Source organism: Lycium ferocissimum, chromosome 1 (assembly GCF_029784015.1).
Source record: "Lycium ferocissimum isolate CSIRO_LF1 chromosome 1, AGI_CSIRO_Lferr_CH_V1, whole genome shotgun sequence".
Classification (NCBI taxonomy): domain Eukaryota; kingdom Viridiplantae; phylum Streptophyta; class Magnoliopsida; order Solanales; family Solanaceae; genus Lycium; species Lycium ferocissimum.
Genome location: NC_081342.1, coordinates 3849554 through 3875818, shown reverse-complemented (window position 1 = coordinate 3875818; position 26265 = coordinate 3849554). Strand labels below are relative to the sequence as shown.

The 26265-nt window shown below is 34.1% G+C and overlaps 2 protein-coding genes, 1 long non-coding RNA gene and 1 pseudogene across 3 annotated transcripts; 1 reads left to right on the top strand and 3 right to left on the bottom strand.

Moving 5' to 3' along the window:
* Window positions 1–419: 419 nt before the first annotated feature.
* Window positions 420–11055, bottom strand: LOC132061979 (pyruvate kinase isozyme A, chloroplastic). The gene is made up of 6 exons (XM_059454666.1): window positions 10494–11055; window positions 7131–7221; window positions 6803–6996; window positions 5218–5339; window positions 4617–5095; window positions 420–1174 (listed from the first exon to the last, which is right to left on the bottom strand). The coding sequence occupies exons 1-6, from the start codon at window positions 11034–11036 to the stop codon at window positions 873–875; spliced, it is 1731 nt and encodes a 576-aa protein (XP_059310649.1). The 5' UTR covers window positions 11037–11055; the 3' UTR covers window positions 420–872.
* A 5403-nt stretch (window positions 11056–16458) lies between these two features.
* On the top strand, window positions 16459–18009 carry LOC132067939 (uncharacterized; annotated as a pseudogene).
* A 501-nt stretch (window positions 18010–18510) lies between these two features.
* LOC132061628 (guanine nucleotide-binding protein subunit gamma 2) lies at window positions 18511–24518 on the bottom strand. Its single transcript, XM_059454423.1, has 4 exons — window positions 23926–24518; window positions 19231–19283; window positions 18973–19017; window positions 18511–18894 (listed from the first exon to the last, which is right to left on the bottom strand). The coding sequence occupies exons 1-4, from the start codon at window positions 24040–24042 to the stop codon at window positions 18810–18812; spliced, it is 300 nt and encodes a 99-aa protein (XP_059310406.1). The 5' UTR covers window positions 24043–24518; the 3' UTR covers window positions 18511–18809.
* LOC132061767 (uncharacterized) lies at window positions 22957–23919 on the bottom strand. Its single transcript, XR_009416160.1, has 2 exons — window positions 23708–23919; window positions 22957–23293 (listed from the first exon to the last, which is right to left on the bottom strand). It is a non-coding gene; the product is annotated as an uncharacterized LOC132061767 (long non-coding RNA).
* Window positions 24519–26265: the final 1747 nt, after the last annotated feature.

Sequence of the window (26265 nt, the reverse complement as noted above, 5' to 3'; positions counted from 1 at the left end):
GAATCACTGTAATAGCAATGACCCGAAACCCAGCCACCAACCCGAGGGAATCACTTAGCATTTCTTGTTTGTGCTAGGACTCTAGATTGTTGGCTTGAGCAATAGTGGTATTTTTCTTTGGTTCAAAGACCTAAACTAATTTAATTTTCCTTACTTTAATTGAAGTCTTTAGCAGTTCAGTTACAAGATCAAAATCGCTCTTTCTCCCTTTTTCAAAAGTTTGTCTGACAAAGACTGTAGTACAACTAGCATATGTCATCCTACAAGAAACAAAAGGTTCGTTGTTGGACCTGTCTATTTCAATGCACCTTCTTCACGAGAGGACCAATACTATACACGAGACAGTTAACCAGACCATGAGGCTGATAATTTCCCAATTGTACTGCTCTTCCTTTTCACAAAATAACGACACGTAAATATCCTTTCAACCAGCCAATCAGATAAACAATTCTATTTAGGCCAAGTGTAATTAAATCCAAAACAATACATCATTGAAAACACACCAATAACAACACCCTCATAATAATTTTAAGAACAGAATGCATAATTATCACGATTATTCTAAGGGACACCGACACATCTAGATCAACAACTCAAGCAGAAGCTACATCCTCTGAATCCTAGGAAAACAGGGAGTACATAATCTACCTTGGTACATGTTGCAACATATCTATGCTGACTACAAGCGCATGACAATTCAGTAACACCAAATGTCATCGAGATATCCACCTGAAACGGGGACACAATCGAAAAAGGATGTGGCTCATAGTTGTATTACTCCCTAGCAGAACCAAATTGTTGAACTTTCTAATAGCTTAATTGGCATATAATTGAGGTTGCCAAGCTCAAAACTCAAATACAGAACTTTTGACTTATGGGACATTCATAACTTGGATAGACTGCAGCATGTCGGAAACAGCAATGATGAGGGCACCTGACTTGATCATGCCCCGAGCTTTTAGCAGGGAGAAAGTTTTGTTGAGGTTGCTTTCCATATCATCAGAGTAATTCAAGCGAAAAGGCATTAGACCCCATTGCAGGTTCAGACGTCTACGTACAGATGTTGCCGTTGTAAATGCAAATATTGGGCAATCAGGACGGCAGCGTGACAAGAGAGATGCCATGTGCCCATTCTTGGTGTAAACAAAAAGAGCATCAACTTCCAAATTGTTAGCTGCAGATCACAAAAGGATTAGAAAACAAAACACCATGATTCAAAAATAGGATGTGTTTCAACAAATTCCCGTTTTTCTGAGTTTAAACTTCATTGATTAGCTCAGCACAAAGCAACCGAAATGTAATACTTCAAGAAGCAATTAGTCTTAGCTCCCACCCACACACAAAAAGAATCAATTTGAGAAGCATTTTCATTTTCAAATGACCTCCTCTTCCTTGTTCTACTCTCTAAAATGTTCTTTCATGAAGATGAACATTAAAAAGCTAATCCCATTCAGTAACCAGATAGTACAAGGAGGAAAAAAGATAACACTACTAGCCGAACTTGGTCTGCTTATAACGTACTCCATTTACAATAATTGTACGAGGGCAAATTTGGGTATCAGCATTAGTTTGGGAAGAAAAGGTATCAGCACCAGCTGAATTAAAGTTTATCTATACCGTGCTTCATTCACTTTACTTGGTATCAGGACAAAGCAAGCTCTGCAAACAGTAATCGAGATAAGAAAAGGTAGAATGACCAAAATTGTACCTGAGTGATCAGTACAACTACTATTTTCTCAACAATGGTTAAAAAAAAACAGCAGGGGACAAAACAGCTCGTATGGATTGTCCGGTAGGCAATATCATGGAAGGCAATTACATAGAGAAGTGGAGAAGACTAAGGTCATTTATGCAATTATATTTAGAACTCCCCATTTAGTCTTTGATGAATGTGTAATATTCAGGACTAATTTTGATGAAGTGTAATATTGGAGACTCTCCTCAGTATATGATGACTATTAGGGTCGAAATGTGCTTTTGGTTTGATTCCCAAACCCATTTCATTAGTATTTGGATAAGGTAGTGACATTTCCAATTGCTTGAATAAAAGATTTGAACTGGGAGATGACATGTTCAAATGATGAAGGCATAAAGAGAAACAGGCATTTACGGTTAGTTTTTGTGAGCTGACTACAACTGCCACATAGAGTCAACCATATTCTTATACAATAAATAGCATAAAAATTAAGTATACTACTCCCTCCGGATAAAAAAAAAAAGTGTCCACTTATCCTTTTTTTTTCTCGGATCAAAAAGAGTATCCACTTATCAAATCAAGAAAGAATTAACCTTATTTTTCCAGATTTGCCCCTATTAAGTGCTATGTGATCAAATCCCAATACCTATTTAATTAGGGGCAGTTTAGTCAAATTATTATTTTTAAGAGTGAGTATTTTCTAAAGGGGTGTGCTAATGGCTAAGTGGACACTCTTTTTGATTGGGAGGGAGTATAATATAACATTTGTAAGAAATAAAAAATAAAGAAAGGTACATCATATCTACTTTATCATGTTTGCAGCATGACATGAAGGACTGAAGTGTAAAGGATTTTAAAATATCAGGAAATTAATAGTTTTGTGATCAAATAACATTCTGACAGATGATGAATAAACAAGTTATCTAGCCTTCTGTCTTGATATTGACATACCAATGTTAGACAGCTCTAAGGATGACATGCACTTTGGTACATGCCCCCCAAAAGCAGATTGCAGAACATACTGAAACTGTAAGAGAGCTCCCTAGTATACTGTATAAACATAAGAAGCTATATCCTTTTGGAAACTATATAAAGGGCAAAGCAAATCTTTACATAGACATCCTTTTGGAAGAATTTATTTCCTTGCTATACTTTACATTTTAACATAGATCAAAAGGCACACACAGCATGTATGTGATAGCAAAGAAGCAAATAGATAACTTCACATAAACAAAGATGCATAGCATGTATGTGGTAGCTAATAGAGCTACTCTCTTTCTGTCTCTGAGAACAGTAGAAATAATACGTGACAATCTTTTTCCTTTTGAACATTTTGAAGGCATCTAGATCTGAACCATTCCTAGAACTGGAGTGTTTACATGAATAAACTGACTAGTAATGATCTCCCAAAAATTAGCAGTCTAGTGGTTAGTTGAATAACTTAAGAAACTATTCTTGTTATGGTGGATAACAAAAGCCCTCTTACTGTCACCTAAAGAGCAACTAGAAGTTGACACAAGAACACAACAAGGACAGAAGTGTATGACATAAAAGTGATTATTGCAGAATATGACAGACAATTTGCAAAAGCTTTAAAAGGGGCAAAAGCCATCAAAAAGGGAATGGGATCTCCAGCTTGCACTCCAGGTCATTTTGAAAGTGCATATATGTGCATGTCTTAGTAAAGCAAACATAAAAAGGTTTATTCACTGTTGTTTATTCAAATAGCTATTCAACAATAATACATTATCGATATTGCATGAACATCTTGTTCATGAGAAAACCAGCACTATAATTCAACGGGCCACATAAGATGAGATTTGAACTAGCCATCTTAGTCTCACCCTCGCAAAGCAATTCGTAGTTGATGCAAGAACTTAAGACACGCGCATATAAATACACTAAGATAGCAAGTGCAAGACATTAAAGTGATTAGCAGCAATGACGAATTCAAGAAGCCTAGTTAGAATTCTCAAGAAAACGGGAATGGGTTTTCCAGTTTTCATTTAAATGCATTTATACGTATCCTTCTAATTTTTATTAAAAAAAAAAAAAAAAAAAAAAAACATGTATCCTTCTGCATAAACATTTACATGCCAGAAAAAGAAGTGGTATATTAATTCTTAAAAATGTATCCAAATGTTTCATTTCTCAGACAAAAGTTTAACATGCTGCAAGGATGAGTAACATATTTTGTACACTTTTCAGCGCTCCCTACATAGAACCATAAATAGAATTTTGTTGTGTTTTTTATCTGGATTTTAGCCATAATGCAAATAATTGGGCATATCCTGCCGCAGTAAATGCATGATGTAATAGCTGCGCATCAGAACCAGTATTCTTAGATTTATGATAACTAGTTGCTTTGACATGATAATTCTCCTATTTTTTCGGGTTTATATCTTGCTTGTTTACATTTTGTAAACATGCCCAGTTTCCTGTTGTTATTTACTGACTTTAGTATCTGTTGGGCAAATACTAAAGGAGTTTTATATGCAGTATGCAACGTTCACAATTTTGCTATTTCACCATTTAATTAGTCTAGTCCACACAACAAACAACAATAAAAACAAAGTAGTTTTACACCTGCAGGCTATAAAACAAATAAAAAGCAATACTCCCTCCATTCCATAATAAGTGACTTTTTAGGCTTATGCACACCCCTTAAGAAAGTGCTCACTCCTAGAAAATTAGGAGTGTTTTTACTAACTTACCCCTAATTAAATGCCTAGAAAAGAAAAGCTTAATGATTCTTGATTATATAAATAAGGGTCATTTTGGAAGAAGAAGATCAATTTCTTCTTGAAATCCTAAAGCACCACTTATTTTGAAACAAAACGAAAAGCCTAAAAAGTCACTTATTATGTAATGGAGGGAGTAAAAATCAAATCAATCAGTGTTCAAAAAGATAGAATCTTACCCATCTTGGCGGCAGAGTTGCAAATCTCTTCTGAAATACTATCGGAAAATGAAGATGCTATGGATGGCAATTCAATAACTTCATGGCGTTTCTGTTCCCTCCACCTTCTTTCAATTCTCAAACTAACATTTCTCAGGACAGTCAGGGCCTTCTCAGGAAACTGTCCCATGGCCGATTCACCAGAAAGCATCAAAGCATCCCCTCGTTGCCTAACTGCTTCAGAAACATCAGCAACTTCAGCTCTAGTTGGAATTGGGTATTCAATCATAGATTCCAGCAACTGGGAAGCCACTATAACAGGCCTATTCAGCTGCCTGCATAGTTGAACAATCCTTTGTTGCTCTGATGGAACCTGTTCTAATGGAATTTGAGCACCAAGGTCTCCTCTCGCCACCATAGCACCATCTGATGCCTGAATTATTTCTTCTAGGTTCCTCAATGAGTCAATGCTCTCTATCTTTGCAATTACAGCAATATCACTGCGCAGCACATCAAAGTGGATATATGAATAATTTGATTATTGAAAATCTAATTTCTTAATGATATTCGGAAGTAAAGGTATGATTCTCTACAGATTTCCATGCTAAGACTACATTCTTACCCATCCCGAGCTCGGGCTTTAATGTAGCTCTTAAGATGCTTAATGACTTCAGCAGACTTGACAAATGATACAGCAATAAAATCAACACCCTCGGCAATCCCAAAGTCAATGTCTAGCCAATCCTGCAGCAATGAAATACTTGAGATAGAGACCATCTACAACAAACAGCAACAACAACAACAACATACCTAGTATATTCCCACAAGGTGAGGTCTGGGGTGGGGAGGGTAGAGTGTACGCAGACCTTACCCCTACCTTGGGAGGTAGGAAGGCTGTTTCCGATAGGCCCTCGGCTCAAGATAAGGCGCCAAGACAACAATAATAATAGAGACCATCTAAATATACTAAATTTCAGCAGTTAAGAAAAATTAAAGGTGTGACAACACCTGTCTACCTGGATCCTGCATAAATTTAGTGGAAGTAGAATGCTAACTGTATCCTTATAGGCGGTTGTACCATGCTAGAATTCACTATTACATACTCTGTGTGACACATAAATGTTGCAGTATCAACAGTAAAGTCCTTAGATCCAGGGTATCAAGAATTCCTAGTTCCTTTTAAAGTGAGAATATCTGGAAATTTTGGCTGATATAAAACACTGTTTGATAATAGTAGTGCCTGGACCAACTTCCACGTCCCTCACTATTTCACTGGGTACCTGCTAAATCCCACCAATACAGGTACCGGGTAACTCTACCCACCAAAACCTAGGCAAATGGGAAATCAACTAGCGTTTTGTGTCTCCAAGGTTTGCACCCACTTCATTGACCATTGGTCACACCCTTGACTTAGCTGATACAAAATACTCGTTTTCCCCATCTTTGTTGTGTTTATTTGATTGGGAAATTTTCTTTAAATTTAAAATTAAAATCATGATACAACCGTATAAGAGGAATGAGTCAAATGGTAGAGAAATAGATCTTTTTTCATTAGTTAATGGGAGATTTGAAAAATAAGTGGATCCCAACTCCCAGGTTACTTTTGAAGTACAATGCCTACTCAAAATGTAAGCAAATTTTTACGGGAAAAAAGTAAAACAATTATCTGGAAGAGATATCTTGGTGCTAGGTATATGAACAATTCATTTGGCAATCGGAAGAAGTTGATTCCCTACAATATAATCCTCTCTCCATCTCATTTTATGTGATATCAAATGATTAGGCACAGCATTTAAGAAGTTAAATTTGACTGTATTGCACTTCTAGTAGTAGTGGAAGAAAATATTAAAGTAGTAGTTTAAATGTCAGTTTGATAGGAAAGCAGACACACCAGAAGTTTTAATTAAAAATTTGTTAAATAAATTTGAATGCTTGAAACTTGTGAAAGGTGTGTAGTCAGGTCCAAGTTTTGGGATGTCCCAAAAGAGAAAAAAGGGTCACATGAATTGGAATGGTGAGACTATAGTGAGAATATAGTTTGTCAGAACTATTGACTTTATTAATTTTGAGAAGATAAAAGGTGCAACAATAAGGAAATAGGTTCATGCCAAAAACAGTTCAACCAAAATATAAATCTCAATTTTGACTATGTAAACCAAGCTCATATATTATTTTCAAAGGATCTAGAAAGGAATATAGGTGCAAACCTTTGAGGAAATTGTTGGAAGCATAGCATTGCGTTCCCTCACTAATTTACCATCCCGCCAAAATGTCAGATTAGCCCGAGGTAAAAGAAGCCCAGGATCCGTACAAAGACACTTAACATCTGGGCCAATTTTCTCAATCACTTCAAATCTCACCATTCCACCATCTACTAGTAGATCATCACCCACTCTCACATCTGTAGCGAAACAGTTAAGACAATAAATTAAATCAACATTAAACATATTTATCTAAGCGTAAGGAATGACACTGAAAGCATATTTCTTTGAAAAAATGATTGTTTTATTTCATCTGGCAGTCTATAGGGCGAACCTTCAGCAAAACCATCATAGTTAACAGTGATGGTGCGTTCTGGAAGTGGTGGGTCAAATGCACGAACAGTGAAATTCCAAATTTCACCATCCTGTATAAAGAGAATAGTTAAACGTTACACCTTTATCCAGCATAATAGATAATGATAAATATCCAGTGTTCTCCATAGCCTCCGAACAGAAATTAACAGATTATACTTGGTGTTCCATATTCTTTCTCATTCTACTATGCAGATAATTTCAAGCAGATATAAATGCCGAGACCAGTAAAGCAGTAAAACAGAAAGTCATGTAACAATCTCTAAGATTATTCCATCCAAGTTCAAATCTGTAGCAAGATTCAACATGTTTTGTGCTCAGCCCAATTCTAGCTTAACCACCCCCCCCCCCCCCTCTCCAACCAAAAAAAAAAGAATAGGTATCCTAGCCTTATCCACCTCAGAGCTTTGTCCCTGAGTCCATACTTAAAAGAATTCCAAGTCTCAACTCATGTTTGCTGACACCGCAGAGAGAATAACAGGTTATCTGTATCTATCAGGACACATCAACATCCCATCAAGTATTTGGAAAATTACTTTTAATTTGCTGATTTAAGCAAAAAACTCTTATAGCTACAACTGTTTTCCAGTTTCAAATGTAGGCACCATTTTAGATGGAAGTCCTCCCGCTTTCAAATTAAAGCACAAACCTTCGCTGATGAAGTTAATTTTATCAAAAGATAATATACTTGCTTTCTAAATTCCTGTACCAAACACTTAAGCTTGAAAAGTATTTCCTGTAAAGAAGGACAAGAACAGTAAAGGTACTTCTTCAAAGCTAATGGAATAGTAATTCTTTTAAATTATTAGTACTAGATAACTTCTAAAAAGCTGCCAAACACCCAATAGGGACCTTAGTTAATTACAGCGCAATACACACAAGTGCATAGGTTGCACCTTCCAAAAGCATCCCAATTCTACTATTACCGCAGCATAAACAACAATAAATTTCGTAAATTCCCACAAACAGCTACTTTGGTAAAATCAAATCTCTTATGAATATACTTATATACCACAAGAAGTTAACTTGTCCATAAATCAGAATATGGTACCAAATTCCTGCTTACAATGTCTTAAAACAAGTAGTTGTACCACATTCAAGCTGAATATATACCTCAGCTTTGGTGGATGAAGCGCAGCAAATCCCGATTAATTCGGGATTTGATATATTCAAATGACAGTTTCCCATTGTCAATGTAAATAAGTTGCTGAAAGTAATATTGTCAATTGGACAATAGGTGTTTTCTAAGATTCATGTACCAAACACTCAACAAAGTACCAAAAAGTACTTCTGTAAAGAAGCAATAGAAGGTGCTTAACCAAAGCTACTAGAGAAGTACTTATTTCAAAATAGGACTGCAAAAATTACTTCAAGCTACTGCACACTCCCAAATGGAACCTCAGTTTATTATAGCAAAATGCACAGATTTGAAAAGGTTGCAACTTCCCTAAGAATCCAGCTTTATCCCTCACTGACAAATCTATTGTTTCCAACTACCAAACTCGATGAATATGGGTAGCCCGTCTACTCTTCTCCACTCCACTTAAATACTAGACTTGGATAACCAACATGATTCAAACTAAGCAAAGCATCCCAATTCTTGTCATACAACAACAAAAGGAAAGTATTAAGAAAAGTATTTTGCTAATTCCGACTACCAGCTACTTCTGTTAAATGAGAACATCTTATGATTATGGGTGTGTTCGGTATGGAGGAAAACATGTTTTCAATTTTCCCATGTTCGGTTGGTCAAAATTTTTGGAAAACATTTTCTCTAGGAAACAAGTTCCTTAGAAATGAGAAAAATGACTTCACTAGTGGAAGTAGGGAAAACAAGTTTCACAAGTGGCATTCCAATTGATTGTGTCCTCCCCATGCCCTCCAAGGCTCCAACACACCTCATCTTCACCCCCACCCCTGTAACCCCCATTCTCCACCCCCACCCCCCACACCCACCCCCGTAGCTCCATTCCCCCCCACCACCCCCCACCCACACCCCTGTAGCTCCCATTCCCCACCACCCTACATCCCCAGACCCATAGTATTAGTCCAGATTATATACAAATGCTTTTAGGATAATATTTTTTGCTTACGCACCGAACACAAGAAAATAAGTAAGAAACCGACACATTTTCCCAGAAAACATTTTCCTTCAAACTGAACACGCCCTATCCCTCAAGACTTAAACTAATCATAAATCACACTATGGTATAAAAGATACTCCCTCCGTCCCAATTTAAGTGTCTTACTTTCCTTTTTGGTCTATCCGCAAAAGAGTGCCTCTTTCCATATTAGTAAGGTTTCCAATTCCAACATTCTTTTTTTTTTTTTTCTACATGGCAAATTTAAGACCATAAGATTTAAAGGACTACACACATCTTCTTTTTTTTTTTTTTTTTTGAAACTGGTAACTAGGACTACACACATCTTTAAGACCACAAGATTCAAACGTCTCCCTTCATTTCTTAAACTTCGTATCTAGTCAAACTAAGACACTTAAATTGGAACGGAGTGAGTACTTTCTATCAAATTTCACATTTTTAATGTCCAAACACCCACTTAACTTACTATAAACCAGACTACTGTCTAAAAGATATAAACTTTTAATTTGAAGCAATTTCATGAAACGGATTGTTACACCAAAATCCAAAGTCTTCCTTCATTTCTTAAACTACGTACCTAGACAAACTAAGACAGTTAAATTGGAAATTGGAACGGCAGGAGTACCTTTTTTCAAATTTCACATTTTTAATGTCCAAACGTCCACGTAACTTATCATAAACCAGACAACCATGTAAAAGATATAAACTTTCAATTCCACACAATTTCATGAAACGAAATGTTATACTCATGCCGTCCCAATTTAAGTGTCTTAGTTTCTTTTATGGTTTGTCCCAAAAAGGGTGCCTCTTTCTATATTTAGTAGTAGGTTGACAATTCAAACATCCTACATGGCAAGTTTAACACCACAAGATTAAAGGACATTTTAGTACATTATACACATCTTTGATATATGACCACAAGATTCAAAAGTCTCCTTTTATTCCTTAAATTTTGTGTCCAGTCAAATTAAGACAATCAAAAATGGGCAGAGGGAGTACCAAATTCAAACTAAATATATACCTCAGCTTTAGTCAAACTAAGACACTTAAATCGGGACTGCAGGAGTACCTTTTTGTCAAATTTCACATTTTTAATGTCCAAAGGCCCACGTAACTCATTATAAACCAGACTATGATATAAAAGATATAAACTTTTAACTTCACACAATGTCATGAAACACAATTATTATACCAAATTATCAAACTAAAATATGTATATATACCTCAGCTTTAGCAGAAGAAGAACCACCAAGATCACCCATATGAATCTCACTACCTTCAGTATCCATCATAATAGCTACAGCAAATCCTTTCTCTTCATTCAATCTCCTAACTCTCTCGATTACCATTCGATGCCATTCACGTGTACCATGACACATATTAATCCTAGCTACATTCATTCCTTCAACAGCTAATGCCTCTAATTGTTCAAACCCACAACTTGCAGGACCAATTGTGCAAATTAATTTCGTCCTACGTGTACTCCTAAAACCATTCTCTTTTAACTCTGCTTCTGTTACTGTATCCACTTCAATTGAAGCCGGACCATTGTTACTACTATACTCCTGCGTTGTACCTGATAATACCCCACCTGAACCGTTATCCGTTACTAACACCGGATCTGACGTGGACGCCTTCACAACTAACGTACGTAACGGCTTTTTCAAGGGTAACGGTAAATTAGTAGCGGTTGATAGGAAAAGTGATGGACGTGAGATTGTGAAAGCTGACGGTGAGTGTGAAGACAAGTTGAGAGCGTGCGACATCGTGATCGGGTTGAAGAGAGGGAAATGGAGAGAGTTTATGAGAGTGTGTGAGAGAGAGAGGAGTTTAGTGTATATATAGGGGGATAAAGGAAGGCGGAGATAGCGAGGTAGGGGAACTTTGTTAATGTCGCTGAACAAACGTAGGACAAATAATAATGATGTTGGAACTTGGAAGGGGATTTAGGAGAGATCTGCTAAGAAAATACTTAACAAAGCTACTCCCCCAGGCTTCGTCTACATGTATAACTAGCGATACATGATATCTATTCATTTTAGTTAGCCAGTCTTTAAAATTTATATTTTAAAAATAACTTTTAAAAATATTGTAATTGTTATTATAGATAACAATATATATAAAATATATTTTATGTATCATAACTTTAGTTATAATTAAAAAATGGAGTTAATGGAATTAAGTTTTTGAGATGAAAAGAGTGGAACTTTTTTCTCATTATCATGATAATAAAAGTTGTTCATCGCTGTAAAAGAAAATTAGTAAGAATATAAGGAAAAATTAATATTTTGAATTCTTTAATATTTTATATATGTATACGAACGGAGTTGATATCCATTTTAATTAAGTAACTGTTTAGATCCAAACTTAAGAACCATTGTTGTATATATTGAATTCTTTAAAAGTAAAACTAATAAAATATTTTTATTAAATTAATTAAAAATATATTATAATTTTTTATGTTAATAATTATGGATAAAACAAATTGTTACAAAGAAATCAAAATTAAAAAGATATATGTTATATCATTAATCACCAAATTTTAATTACGAAATGAAAATATAAAGAAAATAATAACGAGAGGCTATAAAGGAGAGTAAATAAGTAAAGTATTGATAATAAAGGAAAATGGGGATAAAAGTCACTCATTCTCTTCACTTTTACTTGTCGACGTTAACATATCAAGAAAAAAAAATTCTTGTTTTTATTTTACCCTTTACATTAATTATTCATTTTCTGAGGCTATTGAGACTATACACCAATAAATCTGGATATTATGATAAAATATAGTATACTTTATTTATTAATTTCGAAGAACGTGAAAAGTCGAAAAGTGAAAGTTATGTGTAGGAGAGAATTAAAATAACTTTGGTATAAATTTGCATTCTTATTGTTCGTCGTCTCTTCACGTTTAAAGTATTGAAAAAGAAGACAAACGGAGATAAAAGTCACTCACGGCTGCTTATTTTTACTTGTCCACGTTAACGTATCAAGAGAAGAAAGGTAATATGGTAATTATTAATTAGTATGAAACTTCAATTATGTTGATTGTGTATAAAGATAACAACAATGCATATATTATAGGCATATACATTTGTATACATGTCATCATTTTTCTTGTATTCCTTTATTTATCATGGCGACTATCAAGCTAGGCAACGCAAGAAGAGTGAAGAGAATCATGCAGAAGGGGCTGACCATTAATTTCCATAGAATTAATGAGTGAATATTTGTGTGTTCTTATTATTAATTTTACCCTTTAATTACTCATTTTCAAATTATTTTAGAAATATTGAGACTTACACCAATAACTATGAATATTATGGTAAAATATATATACTTTCTCATATTACTTGTCACTTTTTTATTTTGCCCATTAAAGAAATCGAAATAAAAGATATATTTTACTATCTTACCTCTCCAATATCTTCTATATACTATTTTCCAATAAATACATTCTAATCAAAATTGACTATTTTCAAGAACATTTATTACTAAGGGTAAGATAGGAAAGATTTAAAAATTTTATCTTATAATTTTATCTTGGTTTTGTAAATGAACAAGTAATTTGGACATATATTTTTAGTAATGTGGCCAAGTAATATGGGACGGAGAGGATAAGATGTAAAACATTTAATTAATTTTATTTTGGTTCTGTAAATGAATAAGTAATTTGGACATATATTTTTAGAAATATTGAGTACGTCATTTATGAACAAGTAAAAGTACACGAACGAAATAAATATATGTAAACAATTAAAATTGAAATGCATACTTATATATATGAAGAAAAATAAATATTCAGAGTAGAATAAATATTAGGTAAAAAAAAAATAGTTTAGTAACGTGGCCAAGTAATATGGAATGGAGGGATTTCATTTATTAATTCTTTAGATATATTAAGCTTAAAAGTCGAAAATTAACTTTTCCCTTTTCTTTCTTATTCTTTTCCATATACTGTCGACAAGTATAAGTGAACGAAGGATTAATAAATGTGTCGGAGAATTGACTTTGAAGTGCATACGTGTATACGTGAGAAGAGATAAATATTCAAGATCTTATGACATATGGCCATTGAATGCGTGGAATAAAAAAGTAGTTGGTTAAAATGTACAATTTATATAGCTTGTGGTACAAATTTCTATTGCTGTGTTAGTCTCTCTTCACACTTCGATATATTAGAAATAAAAAAGAAGAAAAATATATTATAGAAAAATAGACATATATTTTTAGTAATGTAGCCAAGTAATATGGACGAAGGGAGTACTTCATTTTTATTAATTCTTAAAGAACGTGAAAAATCAAGTATAGTAATGTGACCAAGTAATACGAAAGCATGTGAGTTGGAACATTTATTAATTCTTAAAAGAACGTGAAAAGTTATGCGAGAGTAGTGTGGCCAAGAAATATGGGACGGAAGGAGTACTTCATTTATTAATTCTTAAATAACGTGAAAAGTCAAAAGTGAACAAGTAAAAGTGCACGGAGAAAATAAATATGTGTCGGATAATTAAAATTGAAGTGCATATATGTATACATGGGAAGAAAATAAATATTCAGCAAAAACGTGAAAAGTCAAAAGTGAACAAGTAAAAGTGCACAGAGGAAATAAATGTGTCGGAGAATTAAATTTGAAGTGCACACATATATACATGAGAAGAGAATAAATATTCAGTGCTATGACATATATTCACGTGAGATTTATTATTCTTAAAGAATGTGAAAAGTCAAAAGTGAGCAAATTAAAGTGCACGGAGGAAATAAATTTGTGTAGGAGAATTAAAATTAAATTGCATATGTCTATACATGAGAAGAGAATAAATATTCAGCTAGAACACGAAAAGTCAAAAGTGAACACATAAAAGTGTACGGAGGAAATAAATGTGTCAGAGAATTAAATTTGAAGTATATACGTCTATACATGAGAAGGGAATAAATATTAAGTACTATGACATATGTCTATATGGGATATAAAAATAGTTAGTTAAAAGCTACAATTTATATAATTTATGGTACAAGCATTCATTTGTGTGTATAATTTTTTAAATTTTGTATATAATTTTAAGCCCATGGTACAACCATGGGAAGCTGTGTTAGTCCCTTTACCACATTTGTATAATTTTTAAAGCCCATGGTACAACCATGGGAAGCTGTGTTTGTCCCTTTACCACATTTATATATAATAGAAATATAGGCACTTATATATATTCTAAAATAATTTTAGTTCTTTAAATTTGTCCAAAATAAGTAGGCATTTGGCTATAGAAATCAAAAACTTTTTCACTATTTTTGAAATTTTGGAGTTGGAGTTGAAGTTGTGTTTGGCCAAAATTTTTAAAATTGTATTTTTTTGTTGAAATGTACTTATTTTGGTTATGGAAAAAGTGAAAAACTTGAAAAATAAGTTTTATTTGGAATTTTCATGGCCAAACACTAATTTTTGAAAAAAGTGAAAAAAAAATTCAGAAAAAAGTGAATAATTCTTGTGGCCAAACGGGTCCGAAGTATTTTGAACAACTACCGTAAAAGTGATTGCCTTTTTACATCTTGTAAAGAGTTATGACAAATTATTTTATCAATTTGACTCATCGTAGCCCATCCAAATTTTAATTTAACTTAATACCTATTTATTTTTATTAAAATTAAAATGTTTAGATCTATATACGCAATTGTTTATTAGGGGTCTTTTGGTTCACGGATAAAGTTATCTCAAAATTATAGTCCTGTGATTATAATCTTTGAACTAATTTATCCCTACCATTGGTAGCAATGTTGAGGATTGTCTATAAGAACATATGATTCGAGGTGCAATCACTGATACCTTGTGTTTTTTCTACTGTATCTTGAGTTATTATTGTCACATTTAGACCTTTTTAGCCTTGTTAATATGCATCAAATTATATTAAGTCAGGTGTTTGCCAAGAGCGCCTTTAGTCTGTACACATACTCGTATGTCTAATTTGCCTCAAAAGATAAATTATATGGCATTTCAAAATTTTCTTTAAAAGTTTTTCAATATGTGTTTAATTAAGTTCTTATTTCGAGAAATTTTTGCCATGTTTATTGAAACGGAGGGAGTATTTTTTTTTATTTTTTATTATTAAGTGCTTTTCAAAGGAACCACCTTCCACTTATAAAACACTCACAAATCTTTAAAATTAAGTATTCAAGTACATCTTCAACCCCCTAAAACTTATTAGGATTTGTTTTTCAAAAGCAATTCCTAAAAGTTGTCCATACAGTAGTAATTGGATTGACATAGGTATGGACCGGAGAGGCATGATTACAAATAATTCATATACGTGACGTTAACTAGTTTGGGATTGAGATATAGCTGAGTGATCATATATGCATCAACTTGTCGAATGTACTTATTCTATTCCACAGAATTAGTAAGAATGTGGTACTCAACGAGGACGGCACAAGGAATGAAATAGGTTCATGTATTGCAATTGTTGGAGATATGTTTGTCTCACGATCTCGGTTGTGGAGAATAACTGGAAAAAGTATATGACAATACAACCAAGACGATATTCGACAATGGAAAAGCATATAAATAACAGAAAAGAAACATAGATAGAATGGATGGTATAGAAAGAAAGGATCTAAGAGCCAACCTGAATTACTATGACAACAATTAGTATATGAACAATCACCTCCTATAGAATATAAAAAAGAACCAGAGATATAAAGTTTGAAGAAGATGAATTACCACAGGTTCATAAGCTTGATGGCTCAGATTTCTCAACCTCACAAGCACCTAAAACACTGCCACAATAATAAAAAATTAACTGCTTTCTAATAAAATAAACTTTGATTATTTATAAGGGCCAATGGACAAAATAGGAAAAGTCTTAAACTTATTTCCAAAGAAAAAACTCAGAATTAAACATCTTTTTGGAACACAGGCATGTGACCGCGTCAAACGTGGTCAGATTGCGCAACATGTTGGAGCTCCTAGCTACCTGGTCAAGCTGGCTGAGCTCAAATAGCGGCATAGCACGATATGCTGGATCCAGTGGCGGAGCCAAGATTTTAACAAAAGGGGGTTCAAAAATGTAAAGAAGCAGACAAACGAAGAAGCCAAGGGATTCAACGTCTACTATATATACATAAAAAATAATTTTACCTTGTATATACAGTGTAATTTTTCGCCCTTGGCCCTTACTAGCTCCGCTCCTGGCTGGATCTCCTATGTGGTTAAGCTGGCCAGGGTCAGATGGCGCAACTTCTTCTCTTGATCTTTTCTCATCCTTTTTGTCCTTAAACTCGTCTTATGCGTTCCTTTGTTTTTTGAATGAGTTAAATGACCACTTGACTTGTTGAGATCTTCCAAAACATGCTACCCAAAATCATGCCAGTTTGCTATTTTCATTAGAAGTTGTCTTTCTTTGAATTGTTATGCATCATTGAAGTAAATGGATATCGTTCTTGAATACAAGTTACATATTGCTTTACTCAATTAGTGATAGGAATACATATGGGGCCTTTTATGTCTCTATGCAGTATTGGTTGCTGTTTAACTTTCTATTATATTGACTGATGTTCCAAATATGGTAGTTATACAGATGAAAAACTTGTACAAATAAGTTTGATCCTGAGAACTACATGGCTCTGGAAATTCATATAATTTGCCTATCCACCCCCCTCCCACGCACACACACACCAAAGAAAAAGGAAAAATCTTCATATGTCTTCCTGACTTCTTTTTCTTAAGTTAATTGATGTTTAAAATATTTGTAGTTTTACAGATTAAAAAGCTGTAATGAATTTGGATTGGAGACCTGGAAGATATGTGGGATCTGCGCAAGGGCTAAGAGCTTTCGGTCACTGGGGAAGAATTATGATAGTCTTAACAAAAGGTGTAGAAAATTAGATGGACATTTGTTGCAGTTACCTTTCGTTACAAAATGACAGTAAAGCAACATATGTCTGTCTGTTTTGATATATTAGAGAAGCGGTTTAACCAGTGGTTTACAAGGTTTCAATCATCTGTCACTTTCTTCTGGTGTTTTTCTCCATTTACCAAGTTGAGAGTAGTGTATACACCTGCAAAATGTCAGATAGATTTCCCTTTGTGTTTGCTCTATGTTATACCTTTAGAACTAGATGAGAACAAGTCACATTATTATGGCATACACTCCTTTATTCCTACTTATTTACCAGGTCTGGGATCTCTCCGTAGACAAGAAAGGCTCAGGACATCATGGGCAACTTACTATCGTGGAACTCATGCCGTCATAGCAGTCATTGACAGCACTAGCAGAGCCAGGATTTCCACTTATGAAGGATGAGCTCTTTCAGGTTACTCCCACATGAAGATCTGCAGAATGCCATTGTACTAGTATTTGCAAACAAACAAGACCTTCAAGATGCCATGACCCCTGCAGAGATAACTGATGCATTTTCACTTCATAGAATCAAGAACCATGATTGGCATATTCAGGCTGGCATATTCAGGCCCGTTGAGCTTTCACTGTCGACAGTTTATATGATGGTTTAGGGTGGATTGCACAGCAAGTTACTGGAAAAGCACCAAGCTAGAACTTGTTGGGTAGATATTTATGAAAACACTGTTTTCTGTATTAGTAAATGCCCTACAATGGAGTGCACTTGATAGTACGATCATCTTGTATTTCCTTGTACACGAGTGAATTCCATACAATTAGAAATTATCAGAACAAAACTGATTTCTGTTTCTTCTGCACAAACTTGATCCTTGTAATACCTGTGACAATACTGCTAGAAGTGAACTGCAGATTTTCGTGCTGATCCTATAGCTACTGGATGCTGTCATGAAGACCGTTTCCTGAGACTTGCATACATTTGGATAACAGCTTTCCACTATTCTTACAGAGGGCTCTAGGAGCCCGAATGAGGTAGGATTGCATTAAAAGGAAAAAGATACAAGACTTAGTTTCTTCAAAGGGGCCTTTCTTAAGCCATTAAGTAATAAAACCATGTCCATAGCAAGTGGAGAAAACACTATTTCATCAATTTTAAAGACAGCAAAGAAAGTTGTCATTAGCTTAGTCCTATCTGATGTCTTATATAAACACACATTGCAAAGAAAGGTTATTGATATAAAACATAGAATCGCTTCTAAGCTCCAAAACAAACAAACTATGCCTCGGTCCCAAACAAGTTAAGATCTATATGAATCCTCACTATTCCATTTAAGCTCAACTCATTTCAAGCTCCAAAATAAATGTTAAAACAAACAACAATTGTTCCTGAATGAAGGATTAGCAACTCAGACAGGTATTATAAATCATTTCTAACCACAAGCAAATACCATTATGATGTTATAATAGAAGAAAACTGTCATCTGCACAATGCTAGGCGACCTAGCAATAAAGATTAGAATCTCGAATATCAACTCATAAGGGATACAAAAAAATGTCAATTTTCTGCACATTCGAACACTGCATTTCACACTTGAAAAGATTTCTCTATATTAGCCAACACCTGTGTCTACCAACTTCAACTTCCTCAACAATCAGTGAAACTTCCAAAATCAGCCAACAGTTATCACAAATTCACAATATCCAGCATCTACAACCTGATGCATCTTGTGGTCCTTCAAACCATCGATCCCAGTAAGGATTCGTTGGACCATGTGTTCTGATGGAGAAAACATCATAAAATTAGCAAAATACAACACTCATGAAATGCTGCGATAAAGCAAGAGTAATATCTTACACTGGTAGTAATGGATCTGGCCGTGTTTCCACATTACTTAGCATCCTAAGCCCATGTAAGAAAAGCAAGTTAGATAACCATAACACACACTGAACAGAATGTAAGTCATTTAATGCTTTTGTGCAGGTCACACAACAAAAAGGGGTCTTGGGGTCCACGCGATCAGCTCTGCCGCCCATGAAGGGGGTGGGGGTGATGAGGTGATCTATGGTCTCAAGGCTTTACAGGTACCAACTAAATATTTATATTTGTACTTACTCCTTGCAAGCAGCTGATGCCTTTTCCATTTTGTCAAGCAATTCAAGTTCTTCCTGCACATGTTACATCATCAGCAAATTCGTAGATATGTATTGTCGGTAAACTACAGAAGAAGGCTTAATTTTAATACACAAGAAACAATTTGCCCAAAGGCTTAGGTCTAGCGGCAAGAGCGCAACAACTTGTGGGTTAGACGCACATCACGGGTTAGAAAACTACCAAAAACAGATGTCTGGTACTTAAGTGGAGAAGTGTAGAGGGGCGGACCTATTATCCACCGAGGATTTGCTGGTTATTAAAAATAAAACAAGTAACAATCAACAAGAAATAGATACAGCATCATATCTGATGTTGGCACATGAAAAACAATTGTGATCAGCCACGCCTAGTCGTAAGCCCTTGCAAAGAAGATAGGGACAATGCCACCATAAATCGCACGAAATGCAGAAGATAACTTTGCAAATAACAAAAACCACGGCAGCTGTCAAACTAAGGACTAACTGTGCATCACACTGAACAGACGAACAATTACAGCTTCCATGCCATGCAATTACATTTGAAAACTAAATCAAAGAAGGATAGCAGGCAGGCCCTGTGAAAGAAACACATTCCATTACTATATAGGTCCATATTCCAGTACTCTGTTGGACTTTGTACAACTAAATTTCTGCAAGGTATCTGTAAAGTGTAAAGTATGTTCCAGCCTCCAGGATTTAGACAATAAGAACTGTGCTATAATATAACAGGAACAATAAAGCTGTAATGACTACAGTCCAAAATGTAACCTCTGATCGCATCTGTCGCACATCTTTTTCTTTTTTAATAAATCAAGAGTATTTAATGTTATACTGTGTTGGTCTCAAATGTACAAATATAGTTTAAACCACATTAAGCCTCCCAAAAAGTCTTAGCCTGTCATGTATACAGACTGGACACGTTATCACCAAGTATCAGCTCAATTAAGTCTGTCAATACTGGAGAGTGAACAGTTAAAAGTATTCGCTATTATTTATCAACCACATTGGAGATGCTCAAGCACAGCCTAGAGGTTGCAAAAATCTCATTTGGATTGGTGCACAAGCATTCATCAAAACAACAGAGTAGTAGAGGGAGTAAAAATTAGGAAGTATATCGAGTTCCACATAGTACATATTTAAGGGCAGCCCGGCGCACTAAGCTCCAGCTATGTGCGGGGTCCGGGGAAGGGCTGGACCACAAGGGTCTATTGTACGCAGCCTTACCCGCTGTTTCCACATAGAAAAATACTTCATTTTCAAAAAAGAAATTAGGAGCCTGTTTGGATTGGCTTATTTTAGGTGCTTTTAAGCCAAAATAGCTTTTAAGCACTTTTGTCGTGTTTGGGTAAAATAAAAAAGTACGTTTAAGCACTTGTTTTTAAGCCAAAACAACAACAATAAGCCAAAAGCTATAAGTTAGAATTCCTAACTTATGACTTTTGGCTTATAAGTCAAAAGCCATAAGCCCATCCAATTCTAACTTATGGATTTTGGCTTATAAGTCAAAAGCCATAAGCCCATCCAAACGGGCTAATAGAAAAATACTAGCAGCAACTCACATATGAAATATTTAGGTTACTTTACCGATCCTGATTTACAGAACTCAAGACTTAAATGGTGAAAAATTCAGTGACTGTGATGTTCAACACTTCATCAGATTCTTCCCTCATTAAAATTCTGAAGAATGATCAATTTTCGACCTAACCAGTTTATATGGAACTGATAATTCCTTGCTGGAAGCCCATTTCTTACCAATTCAAATCAGCTAGTATCCAAAACATTTATCTCTAGGTAGTAGAGAACATATTTACGGATCATCTAAAATTCTATGTTGCAATGTGTGATGGGACATCACCTATCTAGTGGATACGAGTACACAATCTAAACAGAGAAAGATTTTATTATCCAATTAGCAAAGAGGATATATAAGATATACCCGAAAGCTCGTGCCGTTTCTAGTTTTCTAAATATGTGATACTTTAGCTGCATATATGACTGATCACGGTAAATTAGCTTCCGCTCACAGACACGTGAGTCAGCAGAATTATGGGAAAAAATATTTTTGAAGAATCACATGCATATGCAGAGAAATTGTAAATATTGCATAATTGATATGTTTGATACTAATATTTCCATGAAGAGGTTGTCATAATTCATTCAGACAGACTTTCAGTAGACATTATTTTGTAGCTTCACTTATTAAAAGTGTTATCAGAACTTTTGCAGCAAGGACAAATTATCCTTCTCTCTCGTAGAAACTCCTTTTCATGCAGGTTATGGTAAGAACTACTTTCCCAGGTTGCTTTGCATAAACCTAAATGCTTCAACTATTCGAAGTCCTTGAAGTAACTCTACCAAAATAAAGTTTTTCTTGCTCAAGGGATAAAACATTTTAAAAAATAAAAACAAAACACACAAGATCTGCTGTGTTTCTCTCGACATGTTCTATTAACCAAGTTTGACGTGTAAGATCACAGGGACGTAAAGGTAACTTAAGTAACTATGCACCAGGACTAGGTCAACATATATTCATAGAGGGAACACCTTTTAGCTCACAACCATGAAAATTTGTCTGCTTCAGAAATCCTCAGCTAGAAACCCCCAACCAACATAAACTAGTCAATATTTGCATTTACAATCTCGGAATCTCCTCCCCATCAGTGGCGGAGCCACATGTATTCAGGGAGTGTCAATCGACACCCCTTTGTCAGAAAATTACGCTGTGTAGCAAGGTAAAAGAATATCTTTTATGTATATATACTATATATTGACTTCTCTTTGCTTCTTCGCGGGTTTACTCCTTTATATTTTGACACCTCCGCCACTGCTCCCCCATAATTAAGTAATTAACAACAAAATTCACAATCAGGAAAGCAAAAATAACAGAACAGCTAATTTTATTTGCTGGCAGTGATGCAACTCTAGTTCAATTACTCTGATTGGTTTGTGGTCCAGTGATACTTTTCCTACTCCACACCTTTTATTTCCCCCTTTCTACCACCTCTTTCTTCCTCCCACTCCAACATCAAATAAGTATGGACTTCCTATGTTCAATATATCAGCTCCTTAATGGAGAGAAACAATGTTCACAATTTTAACTTTCTGATTTCAGATGATTAGAGAAAGGGGACATCTGTTAATGCCTAATTAGATATTATACCAACAGTCATTTTATATATATATAGTTGCAAATCAACCTTCAAAATCCTCTAGGCAACAAAGACAGAAAGGCATCCTCAAACAATAACACATTCCGTGCGGCAGTTTTTATATGAAGGTATATATATAACAAGCAAACTCTGAACCAGCTTTCAAAAACTAAAACAACTGACTTGTGGATTCAAGCATCTAAATATGAATGAAGAAGAACTAAAACTTAAAGACTGTCAGAATTCATTATTGAAATTCAATAAAGGGCTCCAATATGTCCCATTTTCATCAATATTCAAAAGCTCTGGGAAGAACTCCATGCCAAGTCGATAACATACTCAAATAATTATTATTCAACTCTAAACACATTAAGATTTCACTTCAAAACTCAAAGATTCTCCCCTTACTACATGGAATTCAATGGAAGGGTGCATACACCCTCAGGCTTCCACAAATCAAGAACTTTAAACTGATATGAAAACGAAATACCTCATTAGCATATCAAATAAACAAAAAATGTGGAAAAGCCACTCTTTCCAGAATTAAAGTTAAAAAAAAAAAAAAAGCTCCCTTATTTAAAGTTAATGGTCTACCCATTTTACAAATTACCAGGCATAGAAAAAATAGATCCCTTATAACTCATTTCATTACTTCTGCCTGCATAATGTATCAATACGATACACTGAAGAAAAATTCAAGCTTGTCCTCATAGATAGCAAATTAACAACAACATCAGCAGCTCAGCTAAACCAGAAATAACAGTCAAAAAGACAAAAGAGACATCAGAAAAACCTCTAAAAATTCAATCTTTAATTCATAGATAGCAATTAACAAACAACCATATTCAACTAACCAAAAAGAACAGTCAAAAAGTCAAAAAGAGACATCAGAAAAACCTCTAAAGATTCAATCTTTACTTCATAACTAGCAATTAACAAACAACCTTATTCAGCTAAACCAAAAAGAACAGTCAAAAAGTCAAAAGAGACATCAGAAAAACCTCTAAAAATTCAATCTTTACTTCATAGATAGCAAATTAACAACAACCAAATTCACCTAACCAAAATAAACAGTCAAAATATCAAAAGAGACATTAGAAAAACCTCTAAAAATTCAATCTTTTCTACATATATAGCAAATTAACAAACAACCTTATTAAACTAACCAAACACTAAGAGTCAAAAAGTCAAAAGAGACATCAGAAAAACCTCTAAAAGTTCAATCTTTTCTTCATAGATAGCAATTAAACAACAACCATATTCAACTACCAAAAACAACAGTCAAAAAGTCAAAAGAGCCATCAGAAAAACCTCTAAAAGTTCAATCTTTACTTCATAGATAGCAATTAACAAACAACCATATTCAGCTAAACCAGAAACAACAGTCAAAAAGTCAAAAGAGACACCAAAAAAACCTCTAAAAATTCAATCTTTTCTTCATATATAGCAAATTAACAACAACCATATTCAGCTAACCAAAAATAACAGTCACGATTTCTAAAAGAAGTCAAAAGAGACATCAAACAAACCTCTAAAAAACGAGTTTCTTGTTCGAGTCTCTTCAATTCAGCAGATATTCTATGTTTCCCTCTAGTATCAGTTGCTGCAACAACTGATCTCACTTGTTCTGAGCTCCCTGATTGCATCTCTCACAATTCTCAAAACCCAAAAGTAACCTAACAAAACAATTCAAGAACTAAACCAAAACAACCCCATTTATAGAGACCAAATCCTTAAAGAATCAAAATCAAAATCTTGTAAGTGAAGTTAAAAATTCTTGGGCTGTTCAAAGACTAAAGAAAAAAACAGAACCCCATTTGGAAAAAGAATCAAGAAAGTAACTCAATTTACATTAAAAAACAAAATAGAGTTGAGATTTTATCACTGTTTAAGAAACAAGAAAAAGTTGTGGACAATTGAAGAGACAATGCAGAAGGTAAGAAGGGAGGGGGGGTAGTACAGTGGGGTGGGGTGGTTTACTTTTGTTTTTTTGTTCTGCAAAAGTGAATTGAAATGTTCCAACAGATAGGCAAAGAAGAAAGAAGACACCAAAAAGAAAAAAAGGAAAGAAGAAAGAAAGTTGGCTTTTTTTGTTTTTTAAATTGGTTTGTTTGTTTGTGAATAATGAAAAAGTTGGTAATCTTTTTTTCACTTATTTACTTTTTTTCCTTTTTCTCTCCCACTTTATACAAATATTCTTCTTCTTTTTGTCTCTGTTTTCTCACTGTTGTGTTCTGAGTTAGTTGCTTAGGCACTTGGAACACTGATGTGTCACCTTCAACAGTCAGTTCCAATATCTCAATATCAGTAACACAGTATATTACTGCATCTTTTTTATCTTTTTGTGGTAACATATATTGAAGGGAGAATTTATAATTTTTAAATATTAATTTGTCGGTTATAATTTATGTGGTATTATTCGATTAACCACAAAGTATAAAAGAAATTATTGATTAGATAATTCGTCTGACCGAGTGAAGAACCTCTTTCTACGCTATATCCAAATAAAAAGTCGTCATATTTGTCGGCAGTTAGCTACACTCGACAAAGAAAAGGCAAGTTAGAATAGGAAGTTTTCGAAATTTGTAATCTAATTTTTTTTATATATATTTATATGATTAAAAATTATTCGTCTCACTGCAGAAGAACTTCTTTCTATGCCGCTATCCAAATAAAAAGTCGTCATCTTAGTGTTGCTTGTTACCACACCAGACAATGAAAGAGCAAATTAGATAAGGAAATTTGGGAAATTTATAATCTACGATAAATTTTATATTTATATGACTAAAAAATCATATTAATTAAAAATAAAATAAGAATTGTAAATCTGAGTTATTTTTACATACAAAACAGTAACATTTTTTTTTAGGACAAACAAACAAAGGAACCATGAAACATAAGTTGGGATCGAGAAAGTAGAACTTTAAATAGTTTCCAATTTTGATATACCAATCGTATTTTCATGTGCTCTTCTTTGCATCTTTTTCTTCTTTTCTAGTCTTTTTTTACTTTACAGTTAAATCTATTTTTTTTTTCATTTTCTCATTTGACGTCTAAAATGAATTGAGGTATGGAATCAACATTATGTTTTCTATAATGTTAAAGTAAAAACGATCAATTTGCAATAATAATTATAATAAAATTACTAATATTTGAAATCACGACAAGTATACTTTTAATCGTAATTCTTGAGAGTTCGACTATTTACTTTGGATTCATTGGATTGAAATTATAATACGTTGAAGAAATAGTGAGATTGTTTTTTTTTTCTTTTCTTTTTTAACAAGAACTATAAAAAGATAAATACAATCCGCGCAAATTTTTACAAAATCTAACAAGTTCTTAGTTTTAAACTCGAGCAATTCTCTTCTAAACGTATAATTAGATCCTTTTTTTTTCTTTTTTTTTTTTTGCCTAAGCTCTCTTTCACTTCTTTTTTTTTTTTTTTTTTTTTTTTTTGGTTGAATTTAATTATCTTGAATGAAGGTAAAAGAAGCTTCGGATGCTGGAACAGAGGAGCACATGGCATTTATTTTCAGTAGTGGAAATTGACTCCTTTTTTTTCCATTTTTAGTGATGACAATGTTTTATCTGTGCCTTTTTTCTCTGATAACATTCTTTTTCTGTATGAACTTTGAATCGTACTTGAAAATACTTTCCTGCCCAAATTTGCTATTTATCACGTGCACGTTTACATTCAATAATTCTTTTGTTAACCCGAAGTGGAGAAGAACAAAAAGGAAAAAAGAAAATAAAGAATGAGTTAAAATAACTATAAAATCACCTAGGGGTATAGAGATGGTTAAAATCTTTTCATCTTAAACACAAATCATGGATTCGAACCTTTGAAATAAATAATCTTTAACAAG

Bases quoted from the DNA above. Each gene is read 5' to 3' on its own strand.
- LOC132061979 (XM_059454666.1), bottom strand. From the start codon at position 11,036: ATGTCGCACGCTCTCAACTTGTCTTCACACTCACCGTCAGCTTTCACA. The intron at 5,340-6,802 runs GTTTGCACCTAT...TCATTGCTGCAG, and splicing joins TTCCAACAATTTCCTCAAAG to GATTGGCTAGACATTGACTT. The intron at 1,175-4,616 runs GTAAGATTCTAT...TGTGATCTGCAG, and splicing joins CAACTCTGCCGCCAAGATGG to CTAACAATTTGGAAGTTGAT.
- LOC132061628 (XM_059454423.1), bottom strand. From the start codon at position 24,042: ATGCAATCAGGGAGCTCAGAACAAGTGAGATCAGTTGTTGCAGCAACT. The intron at 19,284-23,925 runs GTTTGTTTGATG...TAACATGTGCAG, and splicing joins AAGAAACTCGTTTTTTAGAG to GAAGAACTTGAATTGCTTGA. The intron at 18,895-18,972 runs GTAAGATATTAC...TTTCTCCATCAG, and splicing joins CCAGATCCATTACTACCAGT to AACACATGGTCCAACGAATC.